The sequence below is a fragment of the Polypterus senegalus genome, chromosome 13 (genome assembly GCF_016835505.1).
Source record: "Polypterus senegalus isolate Bchr_013 chromosome 13, ASM1683550v1, whole genome shotgun sequence".
NCBI lineage: Eukaryota > Metazoa > Chordata > Cladistia > Polypteriformes > Polypteridae > Polypterus > Polypterus senegalus.
Window position 1 is genome coordinate 89,575,277 of NC_053166.1, and position 19,604 is coordinate 89,594,880.

General features: G+C 38.1%; 1 protein-coding gene across 3 annotated transcripts in view; it reads right to left on the reverse strand.

The window, feature by feature from the left end:
- The window catches only part of LOC120542269 (CD82 antigen-like), a 90,348-nt gene that overhangs the window by 39,364 nt on the left and 31,380 nt on the right, over nucleotides 1-19,604 (reverse strand). For all 3 annotated transcript variants that reach the window (XM_039774592.1, XM_039774593.1, XM_039774591.1), the window contains exon 2: nucleotides 575-651. In XM_039774592.1, the coding sequence (XP_039630526.1) occupies nucleotides 575-640 (66 nt within the window). In that variant the 5' untranslated portion in view covers nucleotides 641-651. The remainder of the gene's footprint in view (nucleotides 1-574; nucleotides 652-19,604) is intronic.

Genomic DNA, 19,604 nt, shown 5'->3' on the forward strand with positions numbered 1-19,604 from the left:
TGGTTAATGTTGCTAATCAAAATGTTGATGTTGCACGGTGAGTAGCACATGCAGATAAGAATTTCACTGTACTCTGCAAGTGTGACAACCATAACTCTATAATTAACAATGAAATTCAAAAGACAAAGGAACCGGTCTCCAGCTAACCTGGTGCCACTTATGTTTAACATAATGTATCTGTTTTAATAAATGGGAGAGAAATGAAAGAACAGAGAAGTAAAAATCTACTCCTGCCCACAAAGCAATGGGATAATTTTCTCACAAAAGGAAAATCTACAATGTGATAAATATCTGACATGGCAGAATGTCAGCAATAGGAAGCCATAAAAATAAATGCTAAGTTTTACTATTATTAAGCAAGAACTTGGTTTTATTTAAAAATGGCTTTGAATGAAGAGCTACAGCTGTAGTGGTCCTCCAGCACTGTGGTTTGGGACCCCTGAGTTAGAAAAACAAATCTCTTATTTCTGGGGTGAGCGGCTCTGCTTCTGCTATTACCTCAGAGCCAAGCATACAGAAACTGCCAACTTTGAGAAGGAGTAATGGAGTAGATGGATTGAGATGCTATACTTACAAAACACAGAAGGTTGAACAGGAACAGAAAGTATTTTGTGATGCTAAGACAGCCTTGAACTCCCATTTTGACAGCACCTGTGTGGGCAAAATGTAAGAATTAGAATGGAAAGATCTAAACCAGGACTTGATCGCTTCTGTGCATATAGAAAATGGTCACGAAGTAAACAACTCACAATTGGCTACTGATAAAAAAGCAGTTTAAATATAAAAACAGTGAAAAGTGCCATACAATTATTCTTCTTGTTTTATCCTGCACTAAAAGATACTGATGAAAAGATATCAGCATAACGATTCACTTTATTAATGGTTCAGCGCCATATTTTTCCACTGTTTTTTCTTCCTCCCATAAGGCTTGGCCTTATATTACACACTCTGCCCCTGCCGACTACTCATTGTCCATGACTCTACAGCTTCCACTGAAAACCACAATTATTCAGGTGTTAGAATAATTGGAAACATATCCACTCAGCAGGAATTTATATTCACAAGGCAAAAAAGGACCACCACAGCTGTACCACCACAGTGCACTCACACATTCATGCTGCTAAGTACATTAAAAATTCCCAGTGACTCATTTTATTTCACTCTGAGGCAGATGGAATTAGTCAACAGCTTAAATGTTAAAAAAAAAAGCCCTGAATTATCAAAAATGGCTTGCTAAAAACAGTTGGGGCATTTCCCCAGAGCTTTGTGTTATAACCTCTGAGAGGCTCTTCTATATTTCCCATTTCAATGAACTGCTGAGACCGCTACTCAGCTGCCATGTCTTTGTTATAAAAAGACACCAGCACTCAGCTCAGTATTCCAGATGTGGACTCAAAACACATTTCAGTTTAGGCATAAAATCACCTGACTCAGGTGCTATATAATCATTTAGCCTTTTTAAATACATCTGCAAATAGTTTTGCAGTGGACAGTGTTTTTCACAAGATGTACCTTCTAGTTCCAAAACTCACTGTATAAACTATATGTGTAGGCAGTGTGTTCAAGTGGGAAAGGCAAAAGTCCTTAATCACAAAGTTACTGGATCAGTCCCCATTTCTGAAACATTAGGCTCTTCTTACAACAGAACATAAGAACATACGACATTTGACAAACGAGAGGAGACCATTCAGTCCATCAAACCCATTTGTTTAGCTAATAGCTTAGCTGTCCCAATATCTCATCCAGATTCCTCTTAAAAGGTTTTCAAGGTTTCTGCTTCAACTCCATGTCTTGGTCGTTTGTTCCAGAATCCCACAACTCCTTGCGTAAAGAAGCGCTTTCTGGCTTCAGTCCTAAATGCATTTCCACCAATGTCCTTGAGTAAGTGATTCACCCTTAAGACAAAAGAATGATGCTGGATCTATTTTATCAATGTCTTTGAGGATTTTTAATACTTGGATTAAGTCCTCACATAGGCTCATCTGCTTAAGACTAAACAGGTTTAATTCTCTGAGTCTCTCAGAGTAGGACTTGTTCTTAAGAACTGGGATGCATTTGGTTGCTCTCCTCTGCACAGCTTCAAGTGTTGCTAGATCTTTCTATACCATTATGAGCAGAACTGCACACAATACTCCAGATGTGGTCTTATATAGTTTAAGCATAATGTCCCTAGACTTAAATTCAGCAGTTTTTATGATATAATGTAAGATTTTATCTGCCTTTTTAATTGTTTCTGTACATTGCTTAGTCAATGAAAATGTTGCGTCAACATATACCCCTAAATCCTTTACAGCGGCTGCTTCCTGTATGACAGTGTTTCCCATCTTGTATTTATAACTGATGTTCCTTTTGCCCATGTGTAGCACTTTGCACTTTTCTACATTAAACTACATTGTTCAGGTGTTAGCCCAGTTGTGCAGGTTGTCCAGGCCTTTTTAAATTCTTTTTGCTGCCTCCTCAGTGTCTGTCATCCCTCCAATTTTAGTGTCATCAGAGAATTTGACAAATTTACTAACTATACCTGAATCAATGTCAATGTCATTAATGTAAACCAAAAAAAAATAATGGTCCAAGAGCAGACCCCTGAGGAACTCCACTGATGACTTTGCTCCATGTAGAGCTTTCTCTTCTTATCTGTACTCTTTGTCTCCTACCAGTTAAACAACTAGAGATCCAGATTTATAGGTTACTTCTGATGCTTACAGCTTCTAGTTTCATATTTAATGTTTGGTGTAGGACTGTATCAAATGCTTTTTGGAAGTCAAGGTAAATTATGTCGCATACTTTGTTTGTGTCAACTATATCGATTGCTTCTTCAAAAAAAATCTACAACTTTGTTTTCAGGAACCAACTATGCAGACCCTGGGTCATTTGTGGTCTCTGACTGCTTTTGTGCATTGTGTCTCCATCACACAACAAGAAGTGCAACCTTTATGCAAAATACGTGATGTGCAAAGAAGAGTAATGCTGGGGGTTTGGGAGTTCATGGGGTACCTCTCCACCTTATTGCTTCAAAGTGATCGTGACTTCACAGGGGAGATTATTGCTTTGATGCAGTGCATGGCACAGGACATTAGGGAAGCGGATATATGGAATAATGCAGTGGGAAGTACAGCACTCTATCTTCACCGATAACTCTCTAAAGTCCAAACTACTAACAGATTTGTAATATGGCAACAGTGCTTGTTCTCAACCAAATCGTACAACTCATCGCCTAAGCCCCACCCACTAATAGTTCCTGGTTGAATGAAAAGTACATATCATGCAGAAGGAGATAAAAAAAACTACTAAGGAACTACAAATGGCCCAAGTTCCTTTGGAGGGAATCTCACAAAAGTTACTGAGTTTCTTAAAAGACCCTGGTTTCCAAAAAAAACTTCCTGTAGTGGGAAAGCATCTATTATATGACCCTAAACATGTCACTGAACCTGCCTGTGTTCTGATTTTAAAAAATATCTAAACACTCATAACATATCCTTTCTTTTAAGTCAGCCTGGATAAAGAAGTTGTAAAATATAATAATAAAGCTTAAAAAAATTTGTATGTAAAACTTTATTTTTATTTACATTAATTTTGCCTTTCAGTAGCATCTAGAATCAGCCAGTTATTGTCTTATGATACTTTAGTCTTAAGGCAGGAGCATCATACTAGCACTTAAGATAATGTCCTGTTGCTATAATGTTAAGTGAGTTGTATCTTATGCTTAATTACTGAACAAAACGCTTATAATGACAACCTTGATATAACATACAGGGAACTAGTGCAGAATATTATGGGGTGGAACAAAATTACCTTTTTTGCTGTCACTTTGATGGAAACACTGCAGATGAATAACTGACCCAGTGAACCATAACTACTGACAGAAGACCAAAGATATGGGAGCGTAATGTAAAATTGTGAAAAACAACAGAAGGCAAGCCACATATTGTAATTAGCTGTCTGGCTGGTTTTAGCCACAGATGTATCCTGGATATCATTACTCCTTAGATCAAACTTATTAAGTAAAGTCAAACTGCTTCCTTTGTTCTGCTCCTGGCTAGAAAATTCATCATGTGGCATCAGCACAGCTGGCTTCAAGCTTGTTGTTCAAAGTTACCTGCTCAATAAATATTTCTACATTTAACTAGAAACTGCCTGAGGAATACACAGAAGAGTGACTAAGAACTACTGTGAGCGCTCCCTGCATGTCTAAACCTGAATACTGACTGGGTCTGGGTATAGTGACTTTGCCAAATCTAGAATGTCGGCGAACCCAGTTAATTTAACGGCATCTACAAATTTAAATCACACTTTAGTAAGACTTTTGTCTAAATTATTGTGGGTGCCCTGGAGGAAGGACAGGCATCCTAGCCGGGATAAAGAAAGACTTCATACTTGAAGGACAGTGGAATGGAAAGTGGACTCACCAGGAGCAGGTTATTCTCCCAGTTTGCATTGTTCCTTAGGGCTAAACCCAATTATGACACCCGCAGGGTTACATGGGAAATGGAGTCCGGAAACTCAACCTTGTCATGGTCTTTGGGTTCTGTCAGAGGGCACTGTTGGGCAAGGAATTCCCTGGTTCCCACATGACCCAGAAGTGCTCCAGATTACTGGGATAAAAGACTGGAAGCAATCCCTGGGTCGCGCTTTAAAGAAACCCTGCTGCCTTATTTGGGTTGAGTCAGAGTTGGTAGGCAGTGGGCTACACTCTTGGAGGAGACGAGAGAGAACTTAAAAGGCTGTATATTAGTTGTAAGTACAATTGTATTGAGCTGTCTGGATTAAAAACCCTTACATTTGCAGTTGGAGTTGTGTTGGGTTGTGTGTGTCTGGAGTTTGGGGGCTCAGTGGTACCCCCTACTATTCACACTATTTACATAAATTAAGAACGGGAATGAACCAAACAATGATGAAAAAAGATTCTCACACAATCACCCTTTGACCTCTGTATTTACAGCAAGCTTGTAACCACCAATATTGAATTTGTAATGCATGTACGTTAAAGATTAGTCCGAAATAGTGTACTGTGTGAAAAGCTTTTTTAAAACTTGAGTGTAGCTAATATCATGTGGCTAATCTACTACTGATTTCTTTGCTTCTGCATATTAGTAAAACCTGTATATTTAGGTTCAATTTTGGATACTTACGACCACAATATTTTGCTACATGACTGTAAAGTTTTCGATATCTCATATTTTCCTTATTTAGCAACTTTGAACTAATCAAAATGTTTTCCAAAAGACAAACATGTGCATGTATTGAACACATGCCATAGTAGCTGTCACAGACAAGTAATAGAACACTGTAATTAAAAAACGTTTGCTCTCTTTTGCCCTACATGAACCTTCAGCGCATTTCCCCTGTATTTGCATGTGTGTGAATGGCTCTTGATCATGTTCCTGTAAAGCCTACATCTCATACTCTTTCATTATTTGCAATGTACTTTTCTCACCTCCTGTTTTTATATTTGCGGTCTTTGAAGGCAACTCTCTCTGTGTGGCTCATATGGTTTTACTCCTCCACGTGCATCTCATACTCGCACTTCCTTTTTCATTTTGTCACCAAACCCAAACTGACCAATCACACTAAAGCCAGACTGTTTAGGAGGACTGGACACAAAGACCTTAGTGTTTTATTAGACAGTAGATTCATGAGAAGAATCAAATGAAAACACTTTTCACAAATGGTTTTGCACCTACCAACACCAGTCCAGGAACGTTCAGAACCTATGTTAAGGTGCACTGAATCTCTATAGGTATTTCTTGATGGCACAGTGTCTATAAATACAATTACAGAATATATAAAGACAATTTACATTGATGTTGTGTATATTGTCATCTCTTGCATTTATCTAGTTTTTTTTTAATTACCATAACCCATGTATCTGTTTTCCCAAGCAGCTATATTTCAATACAGGTTTACAGGGGATATTACTACAATCTTATACTTAAAGTGTGTAATTCTGTTCACATATTGTTTAAAACTTAGATTTTAAGCAAATAATGTTTAAACTATTGCCATTTCCAATGATTCCTTACTGATAAGATGAAATTTCAATATGACTATACGTTATTTTCTTATCAGGTTTTTATTTCTAAACGTATTCATTAATATTATTACATAATTTACTATTAAACCTGGGCTGTCCAAAGTTCTCTGCTCCCCTTCTCCTTACTTTAAAATAGTCTTCTAGAACATTTTCAATGATCTGTAATCTCCAACATTTACTCCTGTGCCAAATAAAACAAAAGTGGACTGTCTCCATGACTTTTAGGCCTGGGGCACTCACTTTCATTGTTATTTGATCATTTTTGAAAGACCAATATTGGAAAAAATTGAACAGAACATTTCCAATTGTTTGTACCAACTCCAGTTTTCATATTGCCTCAACTGGTCCACAGAGAATTCTGTACCTCTTAATCTTCATGCCATCCTGGGATGTGATGATACATGCTGGCTCCACATTGCTAGTTGCATACGTTATCGGGTAAGTTAATTGGTAGTAGCGGGTTCAAGAGGCTCCCAGGATGTAACCAGTAGTAAGGAGCTGACCCACACCATCACATAGGACATATGGATAATAAAAACTGCTATGTATGAGTACACTTTCTAAACTACAGCTCAGTATTTAACACAGGTATACCATGAAAATGCTCACGAAACTCCTGGACATTGCACTTAGTACAACCCTTGGCAATTAGGGTTTGCAGACTGACAGCATCACTTCTTCTGATGGGTTTGTGGTCTGTGATGTGCTTCCTGAATCTATGACAAGTGCCTTGGGAGAGATTATTGTCATGGCACCACTATGTCAAAAGCCATATCTCCTCTCTGCAAGCTATCTTATCATTTTTGCTGATTAAGTGGCCTCATCTGGAGATTTAGTGATGAAGTCGGAGCTAGTTTTGGCTAGACTGCAATAGGCAAATAAGGAGTAGAGCAACAAGCTTGGCACACTTGCGTATAAGGTGCCTGTGTTGAAGATGCAATCAGTTTGCAAATGATGGCATCTGCCAGTTCGGAAGTCAAAAATCCAATTGCTAAGGGTTGCACTAGATATCATGTCCATGTCCAGACCCAAAGGAAATGTCTTCAATGTGCACAGGGCAGGAAGCACATCAAACAAGGCTATGTGTTGCAAATGTAAAAATCAATCCCTCTAGTAACCAAGTTCATCACTATAACACCATTCCATTTCTCTAAAATTCAGTTTACAGACACACTGGGATACAATAGCTCTGCGCATTACTACAGAAATAAAAGAACCGTTACCCAGTTTCTTGTGAAGCTGATATCCGGTCACAACCAACGTTAAAGGTAATACACGTCAATTATCCAACATTTACCCCAACTAGAGTTTTTTTGTGCATAATGGCTTTGTCTTTAAAATTTTCTGAGTTTGAGTTTTATTTCATTTTTAAGAGTTTAATAATAAAAAACAAAGTACAGTGAAAAAAAATATGTGTGCCTCTTAGAAATGATTTTTTTAATGGGGCAGAACACCACAGACACACACGTTGTTATCTCGCTGACTCCAATTATCTTCTTTCAAATTAGTTTCTTTTGTTGGGGCTTGCACACTATTTCCATCCCTGAGCTTTCATATTTAAACAATATATTCAGTAAAGGTGGGAGAATGAACAATTTGTTTAATCAGACTGTCTTTATCTATTAGTAATGAAGATCTAGCCACATATTTGGAACAAATCATTCAACCCACAAAACTCCTCAGGGTTAACAAATTTTGTCAACACTGTAGTTTGGCTTCAGCTGATTCAACAGTAACAGCGTGCATCTCTAGACTCCTGCATTTACAACAGACTAATGTACCATATTCTTCAACATAGTACCATCTCTGTAAACAACAAACTAAATTACAACAACTCAGTGGTCTCATTTTACTAACGTAGTGTCTTGTTATGCTTCTGTAGCGACAACAGATTTGACATGCTTCAAATCTTTTTGCATATTAGAACATTAGAACAATCTAGACGAGAACAGGCCATTCAGCCCAACAAAGCTCGCCAGTCCTATCCACTTGTTTCCTCCAAGAAAACATCAAGTCGAGTTTTGAAAGTCCCTAACGTCTCAGTGTCTACCACACTACTTGGTAGCTTATTCCAAGTGTCTATCGTTCTTTGTGTAAAGAAAAACTTCCTGATGTTTGTGCGAAATTTACCCTTAACAAGTTTCCAACTGTGTCCCTGTGTTCTTGATGAACTCATTTTAAAATACAAGTCTCGATCCACTGTACTAATTCCCTTCAGAATTTTAAACACTTCAATCATGTCACCTCTTAATCTTCTTTTGCTTAAACTGTAAAGGCTCAGCTCTTTTAATCTTTCCTCATAATTCAACCCCTGTAGTCCTGTAATCAGCCTAGTTGCTCTTCTCTGGACCTTTTCTAGTGCTGCTATGTCCTTTTTGTAGTCTGGAGACCAAAACTGCACACAGTACTCAAGATGAGGCCTCACCAGTGCATTATAAAGGTTGAGCATAACCTCCTTGGACTTGTACTCCACACATCGTGCTATATAACCTAACATTCTGTTAGCCTTCTTAATGGCTTCTGAACACTGTTGGGAAGGTGATAGCTTTGAGTCCACTATGACTCCTAAATCCTTCTCATAAGGTGTACTCTCGATTTTCCGACCGCCCATTGTGTATTCAAACCTAATATTTTTACATCATATGTGTAATACTTTACATTTACTGACATTAAATTTCATCTGCCACAAATCTGCCCAAGCCTGTATGCTATCCAAGTCCTTCTGTAATGATATAACGGATTCCAAATTATCTGCTAATCCACCTATCTTGGTATCATCTGCAAACTTAACCAGCTTGTTACTTATATTCCTATCTAAATCATTTATATATATTAAAAATAGCACGGCCCTAGCACTGACCCCTGTGGAACACCACTCTTAACATCGGCCAGTTCTGAAGCAGTTCCTCGCACCATCTCTCTCTGCTTCCTGTGTCTGAGCCAATTCTGCACCCATCTAAAAACATCACCCTGAACTCCCACTTCTTTTAACTTGATGCCCAACCTCTCATGTGGCAACTTATCAAATGCTTTCTGAAAGTCCAGATAAATAATATTATAAGCTCCACTTTGATCGTATGCTTTTGTTGCAACCTCATAGAATTCCAACATGTTAGTAAAACATGACCTCCCTCTTCTAAACCCATGCTGACTGTTCAGAATAACTCCTGTCCTTGCCATGTGTTGCTCAATCTTATCCTTAATAATTCCTTCCATTAATTTTTCTGTGATACATGTTAAGCTTACTGGCCTATAGTTGCTTGGATCTGCCCTGTCACCCTTTTTATATAATGGGATGATATTTGACATTTTCCAGTCCTTTGGAATCTCTCCAGTGCACAGTGACTTACTAAAAATATGTGTCAAGGGTTTATATATGTACTCACTAGCCTCCTTAAGAACACGACGATAAATATTATCTGGGCCTGGTGATTTGTTTGATTTCATCTTATTTAATCTGAGCAGCACTTCTCCCTCTACAATTTCCAAATCCCTCAGTACCTACTTTGTAGTCCCATTTGACTCTGAGAGGTTATCCACTTGCTCACTTGTAAACACCTCAGAAAAATGTAAGTTTAGGGCATCTGCTATTTCATTGTCTGTATCTTTTAATTTCCCTTTACTATTCCTGATGAACTTGACCTCCTCTCTAACTGTTCTTTTACTACTAAAATACTGAAAGAATCTCTTTGGGTCTTTTTTCGCTTTATCTGCTATATTCCTCTCCAACTGTCTTTTTATGGAGGAATATTTCGGACAAAATGAAATAAATAAATAAATGCGTAAATAAATAAAAGTACTGTGAAATGTGAGCATAAATAAATAAATGTGTCATGAAATGACAGCCTTAATAAATAAATATGTCATGAAATGAGAGCATAAATAAATAAATGTGTCACGAAATATGTTTTTCGTTGCTTATTTATTTATTTCATTTTGTCCGTAACATTCCTGCAAACCGTCATGAAATACGGCTTGAAATAAAACTGTCACTTTCACTCGTCAAAGTTGAGAGGGTGGGCTCTAACACGCCCTCTAGTTACTGATTGGTGAATCGATAGCACAAGAATTAATTAGAAAAATGCTTACTACTGCCGATGAAATGGATTCTGCGAAGATATTACGTATTTCAGAGAGAGAATTGAAGATTTATCGGAAGAAATTACAATGTTGGCGGCCCTTTTAGAACTGAGTATTTGACCCTTGTTTTACGAGTAGAAAGTCAGTTGCATATTCGCAGCTACTTTTCAAACAACTGTACAGCTCTGATCAGTGGTAAAGTTGTTCAGTTCAAAATATTAGGTGGAGCTGCTTTGGGCATTCCATGTCAAAGTACCTAAACTAATACATCCGTTGCAGCTTACCGTATATCAAACTGGCTCATTCGTCTTGTGATCGTCTTCTCTGATACATCATACAGATCTGCAATCTGTCGTACTTTTAAACCGCATAACAGAAGGTGTTCTATTGACTCAGCTGGAGTATCAAAGGATGGACGTCCAGAGCAGGGTACTGCATCACCTGAACTGGAGTGTAGTAGAGTCTGTTCCACCTGTTCTTCGATAATTTCAAAAACAGTTTCATCTATATCGGAGTCTAAAAGGGCCGCCAACATTGTAATTTCTTCCGATAAATCTTCAATTCTCTCTCTGAAATACGTAATATCTTCGGCAGAATCCATTTCATCGGCAGTAGTAAGCATTTTTCTAATTAATTCTTGTGCTATCGATTCACCAATCAGTAACTAGAGGGCGTGTTAGAGCCCACCCTCTCAACTTTGACGAGTGAAAGTGACAGTTTTATTTCAAGCCGTATTTCATGACGGTTTGCAGGAATGTTACGGACAAAATGAAATAAATAAATAAGCAACGAAAAACATATTTCGTGACACATTTATTTATTTATGCTCTCATTTCATGACATATTTATTTATTAAGGCTGTCATTTCATGACACATTTATTTATTTATGCTCACATTTCACAGTACTTTTATTTATTTACACATTTATTTATTTATTTCATTTTGTCCGAAATATTCCTCCATATCTTTTCGCCTCTCTGATATCCTTCTTAATGGTTGCCCTCATGTTCTCATATGCGCTACGATTCTCTTTCCAGTCATTAGTCTTATATGCCTTATACAGCAGTTTTTTCCTTTGCAACTTCTTTTTTAAATCTTTATTAATCAATCGTGGAGTTTTTTTTAGTTTCCTATTAATTCCAAATTTAGGTATGTATCTGTCCTGCATTGCATGTAAAACATTTTTAAACCTGTTCCACTGTTCCTCGACTGTCTCCACATTTAAAAGCTTATCCCAGTCTATCCTACTTAGACTGGTGTGATCTGGAGGAATTTTGGCCCACTCATCTTTGCAGAATTGTTGTAATTCCGCTTTATTTGAGGGTTTTCTAGCATGAACCGCCTTTTTAAGGTCATGCCATAGCATCTCAATTGGATTCAGGTCAGGACTTTGACTAGGCCACTCCAAAGTCTTCATTTTTTTTTCTTCAGCCATTCAGAGGTGGATTTGCTGGTGTGTTTTGGGTCATTGTCCTGTTGCAGCACCCAAGATCACTTCAGCTTGAGTTGATGAACAGATGGCGGACATTCTCCTTCAGGATTTTTTGATAGACAGTAGAATTCATGGTTCCATCTATCACAGCAAGCCTTCCAGGTCCTGAAGCAGCAAAACAACCCCAGACCATCACACTACCACCACCATATTTTACTGTTGGTATGATGTTCTTTTTCTGAAATGCTGTGTTCCTTTACGCCAGATGTAACGGGACATTTGCCTTCCAAAAAGTTCAACTTTTGCCTCATCAGTCCACAAGGTATTTTCCCAAAAGTCTTGGCAATCATTGAGATGTTTCTTAGCAAAATTGAGACGAGCCCTAATGTTCTTTTTGCTTAACAGTGGTTTGCGTCTTGGAAATCTGCCATGCAGGCCGTTTTGCCCAGTCTCTTTCTAATGGTGGAGTCGTGAACACTGACCTTAATTGAGGCAAGTGAGGCCTGCAGTTCGTTAGACGTTGTCCTGTGGTCTTTGTGACCTCTCGGATGAGTCGTCTCTGCGCTCTTGGGGTAATTTTGGTCGGCCGGCCACTCCTGGGAAGGTTCACCACTGTTCCATGTTTTGCCATTTGTGGATAATGGCTCTCACTGTGGTTCGCTGGAGTCCCAAAGCTTTAGAAATGGCTTTATAACCTTTACCAGACTGATAGATCTCAATTACTTCTGTTCTCATTTGTTCCTGAATTTCTTTGGATCTTGGCATGATGTCTAGCTTTTGAGGTGCTTTTGGTCTACTTCTCTGTGTCAGGCAGCTCCTATTGAAGTGATTTCTTGATCTTTGTAGCATCTGCTCAAAATTAGCCTTACCAAAGTTTAATTTAACAATTTTAGTCTTTGCATCTGCACTCTTACAAAATACTGAGAATTGTATTTTATTATGGTCACTTGACCCTAGTGGTTCAATCACCTCTACACCATTCAATTCTATCCTGATTATTCCAGAATACTAAATCCAGACAGGCTTCACCCCGTGTTGGTGCTCTAACATGCTGTGTTAAAAAACAGTCGCTGATTACTTCTAAAAACTCCTGCTGTTGTGCTCCTCCATCTGCAAGGTTATCCCAGTTAATATTTGGATAATTAAAGTCCCCCATGACTATAATATCCTACTGTAAACTTCCATCCATCCATCCATTTTCTAACCCGCTGAATCCGAATACAGGGTCATGGGGGTCTGCTGGAGCCAATCCCAGCCAACACAGGGCAGGAAGCCAACCCACCGCAGGACACACACAAACACACCAAACACACACTAGGGCCAATTCAGAATCACCAATCCACCTAACCTGCATGTCTTTGGATTGTGGGAGGAAACCGGAGTGCCCGGAGGAAACCCACGCAGACACAGGGAGAACATGCAAACTCCATGCAGGGAGGACCCAGGAAGCGAACCCGGATCCCCTAACTGCGAGGCAGCAGTGCTACCACTGCGCCACCGTGCCGCCCTACTGTAAACTTGCCTTTTTGATATTACTAAAAAAGATGTGTGTTGAAATTACTGTCTGAATTGGGTGGTCTATAACACACTCCTAAAATAAGACCTTTTTCCCTAATATTTTCCAGGCGAAGCCACATGTCCTCACTAAGATGGGGTTCATCATCCAACTGAAAATGACTTACATTTAAACCCTGTTTGGCATAAACAGCAACCCCACCTCCTTTTCTGTTCTGTCTATCCTTCCTAAAAACGTGTATCACTCTATGTTACACTCATCCCCATCTTTGTTATTTAGCCAGGTTTCCGTTATTGCTATATGTTTAAACTCAACACAATCTTTTGCCTCGCTTCACCTTCTTATGGCTTCTATATGGGGTGTTGCTCAAATAACCACTCTGAATGTGACTCTTTCTAGTGCTTGTGGTGAATAGTAACTTCACAAAAGACCTGTCTTCACCTAACAACATCTTGATTACCCCTTTTCTCTCCTAAAATGTAACAATTATCATCCTCTGTTAATACTTGCATTACTTTGGGTCACAGATTTAAGAAATACGGTGCATGTTTTCCACTATGAAAATATCCTAACATTTTCAGCTTGGTCTGAAATGGCATTACTTTATAAAGTGAATGACTTCCTCATAAATGTTTGCATCTTCCCTTGTCCTATTTTAGCTTGATCTTACTGCTGCTTTTGACAACACTGAGTACAAAACCTTCCTAAAACTCCTGAAGAATTCTGATGAACTGGCAAAAACAACCTTACTTTACTGTAGGTGTTCTTATCTTTCCTGTCTTATGTTGCGTGAATTTAGTTCCCTAAAGTGATCCATCTGTGTAGTCCATTCTTTCAAATAGATGCTTGATTTTCCAAAAAGGACCTCATGCATAGGTATGATGACATTCAGCTCTGTTACAAAAATTGACAACAAAATGCAATGGAAATTAGTGCAATGTATATCCATAAAGCTGCCAAAAATATGTTATTAACTGTTTTGGACAACTGAAGTCATGAACTAATCAAAATAAAAAGAACAAAGAAATAATTTTTGAGTCAACAGCACATTCTAATAAGTGATCTAAACAGGGTTCAAGAATTGTGAGGCCACTGTGCCACAGTTACACATCCAATTCAGCCAAACAATACTTCACCTAGGGTCGCCTTGAAATGATCTTTCCAATGTATAGTTCTGTCCTTGCACCCCTTCTTTAATAAACTCAGTGTAAACTCATTGTTAGATTTAAAATGTCACCCTTTCCTTGTTTCTGCACTTCATTTAGCAATTCATGTATATTGCGAATCCACATTGTGTATTACAGGTTCTGGGTGGACAGTGTCTACTGTGACAGTGACAATATATCCTCTGAGATGGAGTGGTGCTCTGTCCTTGCCTTGTGTATAACCTTGTAATAAAGTTAGCTTTTTCAGCAGCTATATTCAGACCAGGGAAATTCAAAACTATGCATGCCTTCCAGAAATGTGTTGCTTTTAGTATTGCCAGTGCAATACCCTCATTTGTATAAATACCCCCTGCATGTTGTGTCTTCATAAATATACTGGCCATCCACTCAGCACAAGGCACTTACTGTGTTTTAAAAGGCTGCTGTTTTGTTTTGAAACGTGCATGCTATAAGCCATGGAGGACATTCCTCAGAAGTAAATAAAATAAATATATATTTGGCATAAATAAATTGTTTGTAGATATAAATAAATTAAAAAAACACCAAATAATTATGTTCAATTTCACTTGGAGGGATTCCTAGATAATTTGACTCAGATAAATGCAAAGTTAGATATAGATGTAGACCCAGCAGTATTGGATAGATTTCAAGAGGTTACCCACCACCTTCACTAGTGGTTTCCTTGTGGAAGCCATTGTGTGACTAGATAGAAGTGATTGAACTATTTATTGTTGCTTCTGTCTGGTTTGCACCCCTGACCACCCCTCAATGCCACACGCAGCCTTTCTACTCTGCATTGTTGGCTGTAGCAGGTTATCAACTTGCCAAGGCTTCATCCTGCAGAAACGCTTGAATTTGGCTAATGAGGGTAGGAGTTGTATAAAAAAAATCCCAGTACAGCCAATACTGGGATGTTACTTTTTGCATGTGGGCAGGAACAGGATGAAACATTTTATATGCAGGTGGGAGGAAGGCAGGAATAAATTTGGACTTGTGCTATGTGCGTAGGAGTAGAATCAAACCTTTAGAAAACTGGCAACAGCATACATCCCACATAGCCATCTAATCCAAACTACAATATATGTATCCTGCGTTTCTAGTATATTTAGTTTATAGTTTAAATGTTGTAAATAATTGTTATTTTGGCTTAGGGAGCTATCAGACACAATATGATTATATTCAACTATGCTTAAAAAAATATAAAGAAACACAGTTAACTTATAATGAGGCTTCACATATTTGGATGAGCCACCAATATTATCTTAAAAATGAAAAAAAAAACAAAAATCATCAAGCTGCAGGTGGATGCTTGTTTTTATCCCCATAATACAAAAAATTGCTTTGTTTCTTAATTCACTTATCTATTCACTTCACTAACAGAATTATAGGCCATTAAAATAACAAATGAATTCTGTTTAGGTATTTAAAATAATCAGAAGTGTACAGAAATTTAGATAATGTTTTTTTTTGAGGTATTTATCAAAAATGTCTGGCTTGTGTATGTGGGGAAACAAATTACAAACTTTCCATTACTTAAACAATCATTCAAGCATGGTAAGTTCTCATTTCCTGAACATGTTTTCATAAAAATATGGAACTTCTGTGGCTGATATTACACATAATTTAACACTTCAGTGACTAAATGTAAAACATTGACAGATCTGGGTTCCAGTTGTTGGAGGCTGGTGTTTATCCATCGAGCATGCAGTGAATGAATAACACAATAGGATTTTGTGACCTCAATACAAACTACCCAGCTTATATCTTACTAGCTGTGTTTGGTCTTCGTGATAAAAAACAACCCGAAGACACCCTAGCAGTTTAACTATTTTTGTGAACTAAGAGAGGTGTCAGCTAACTTTAAGAATTACTCAGAGCAGAGGACATAGACCCACCTATGTTTGCTACCAAACTGGTTTTCGTAAGATGACACTGGCAATAAACAAATCTTAACTGTATCACTGACATATGAGTCCTATTAATCTTTGTCTTGAAAAAAAGACCTTCAGATAGACAATGTTTTTAGTGAATACTTCAAGCTTTGCCCTCCGCTGCTGAAGTGTTTCACTTGCACATAGAGTCAACTTGTCAACATTGTGTCCCTTTATCTGTGTCATCAGCAAAACGTTGTTGTTGCACAGCAGTGTTTGCTGCACACAGGTTTTTCGTAGTGAGTAGTGAGGGGCATGCAAGTGTCAAAAAAATGTAAAAGTGCATGTATGCACTGTCTAGAGGCTGTGGTTGAGCATGAGCAGAGTGGACTGCTCCATACACACACACACAGGTCTTTCATTTACATATGTTTAATTACAACTCCCAACTTCTTTCTTTCAAGAAATAATCCAAACTTAATAAGAATATCACCTTAGTCATTGTTTAGTCAGTTTCAGAGACCTAATGAGAGGGTTATTCAAAAATTACTTTGGATTAATTAAATGGTTCAAATAAAAGTTATTTTTAATTTGTCTTTAGCATGTTTTTTAGACCTTTGGAAGTTTTGGCCCTCCTTATTCAATTAAAATCAGATTTGTTTTCATCAGTTGTGGGCACATGGACCCTTGAGAAAAACACCATATGAAGGGGCAGAACCATCCTTAGGGGTCATGCAGAAGATGTGTGTGTGTGTGATAGTGTGTGAGAGGGACAGTGAAAGGATCAAACAGTCCTCTGATTACATTCATTGGATTCATTGGTCTGTGTACATGACTACTGGCGATGCTTATTAAGGAATTGTGCAGCTGGTGGTGTTTTTTATAACAAGTAAGCAGTGTAAGGCGGAGTAGGCAGCATGGATATGCAGGCAGTGAACGTGGCAGAGAAAATCTCATTGGAGCCACTTGGAAGGAACCATGAAAGATAGGACCAGCAACAGCACTAGAAGGTGGCTGAGGAAGGAGACAACCTCTAATAAGCTTGTCTGAGGGAGTGAGGGAGAGACAGTGTATTTCACAATGTGTTAGGCTACCAGCACCAGTAATGATAAAATACAAGCCAAATAATGCCATTAAAAACACATGCATACATACAATATATTATATTATTATGTCAAACAGTACAAGAACCATATGATAGTAAATCCCAGTTTTTGTTCAATAGGTAAAGCCCTAAATCATTTTGTAACTCCAAAACAAAGATATGTTCAAGTTCACACACTCTATAAAGTGTGTTACAAAAAACTGTAAGAAATGCATGGCTTAAAAGGGCTCTAGCCTTTAAACTCCAAGGTGGAGCTGCAAAGTTCATGCAGAAAATGTGTACACATAGGCAAATGAACACCAAGAAAAATAAAGAGTCAAGGCTTGCCCAAGCAACCTGAAATCAGACTAGCGAATGTCACACACAAAGAAAGCAATTTTAATAATAAATATTTTTGTAGATAAGAAATTGCACTGAGAATATCATGGAAAATTAGAAAGATTTGATTTAAACGGCTTAATCAAGTTTATTATAAACTTTTCACAATATGTTAAATCAATTAAGTGATTTTACTACTTATTTACATGACTTCACAAAATGAAAAGAGGAACTACAACAGCGTAGCACATAAATGACATAGACTTGTACACTGTGACATAACAGAGTGCCCCTGTCATGTGTCTCAGCATCTAAAATAATAGAGAGAAAAGAAAAACATTTTTTATCACAAATACGTAAGTACAAGAGAAAGAATACAGCTATAATAAACACACAAAGGCACAAAATCCTGCTACTTATCTTTGTAGGATGACTCTGTCTAAAAGGGTGGCTTGTCCACTTGCCAGCTTACATAAGATTACACAAAAAACTCTATTCTCTCCTCCTTTTTATACTCTTGTAATTCTTCTTTGACTTCCTGTAGCAGCTCCAGGTCCTTGTGGACCTCTGACCCCTATGTAGCCATGGTTCAGACACTTAAGTGTCTTCTAGACTGCCTATCCTAAAAAGTTAGGTTCCATTTTGCCAAGTTGGGGACCACGTGCTATCTAATAGTGCAAAGCATTAGGCCCAGCATTCTACCAGATCTTATATTTTTAAAGGGTTAACAAAGTCTTCTTTGTCTCGACATGTTGCCCTCCTGTTGGCCACAAGGAAATTCTGACCTCTTGATAAACCTCTGTGGCATTTGGTGGAATGACTGCCCTCTTTCATGCAAAGGCTAGAATGCCACACTACCGTTTTTGTCCTGGCATGCCCATTAAATTACTTTTTGGCCACGTAGTACAATTTTGGAGTTTACTGCCTCTTGATGGTACTATTCATCCTTTGATGGCACTTTGATTGGTATCCCCACTTCCAGCATGACTTCCACCATATAGTACCTTTGACAGTCTGGTGCCAGTTTGTGACTGGCAAATCCAGACATCAGAGAAACCCTTCAAAGCACAAATATACATATAAACAGTGAATAATCAATTAAAGGATGTTAAGCTCTGCACACCATTTGATTTTAATGCACAAATTAAGGAAGAATAAATTAACCAAGCAAAAGAAGATACATATTATACACTACTGTTTCTCTTTGCCTGGAGTTCAGCCTTTTTATCTCATTATTATTTCTTGGGAATGCCAAGATTATTTTACTCTTTGTTTTCTTTTTGCCTGATGGTGCATGAAATTTAAGAGAGACTCCTTGATTCAGATGCAACTAGATGTGTGCAGTGTACTTGAAGAAACTTGTCAACTGGTAGAAATTTTCTTATTTAATTTTTATCACAGTTTAGCACATCAGGAAACTGTCTTTGCTACTTGTCCTTCTGGCACAACAGGCCATATGGAAGTACACCCATTGAAATAAAAAAAAGAAAGTGAAGACACAATGGTTGATTTTGCCCTCAAGTTCACAAACAAAATAATGAGCTGGTTGGAAAAAAGGTGTGTGCTCAGTACACACAGGCTTTGACTTGCTAGAACTAGATTTGGATGTTTATATGCACTTAATTAGTGTATGGCCTAATTATCCTAAAACTGTGTCAAGCACATGCACATAGGAGGCAGCTTAAAGGCTCTAGTGATGGTAATTATCCCCAAAACCAAGGTTTGGCACTGTTTTTTAATGCCTTCTCTTTTCCTCCCTCAGCAGAATGGAACACCGACAGCCACTCTACCACTGACATCACTTCAGTTGTCTGCCCTTTTGGACACTCCTCTTCCTGCCGGCATCATATAAATTCACAGACGCTGCCATCTCCAGTCAGTCACATCGGGGACTTGCGTCTGAAAAGACATTCATTTCATTTGTCGTATCAAAGAACTGTTTCTTGTTTTGCCATCAATTAAATGGGGTCACCGGCTGGTGTCCCCAACTCTTCATTATTATTGTGTGCTTTCACTACAACTGACAGTGTGTTTCAGTGAATGAATTTATAAAAAACTTGTATTTTGTAAAAACTTTTAAACTT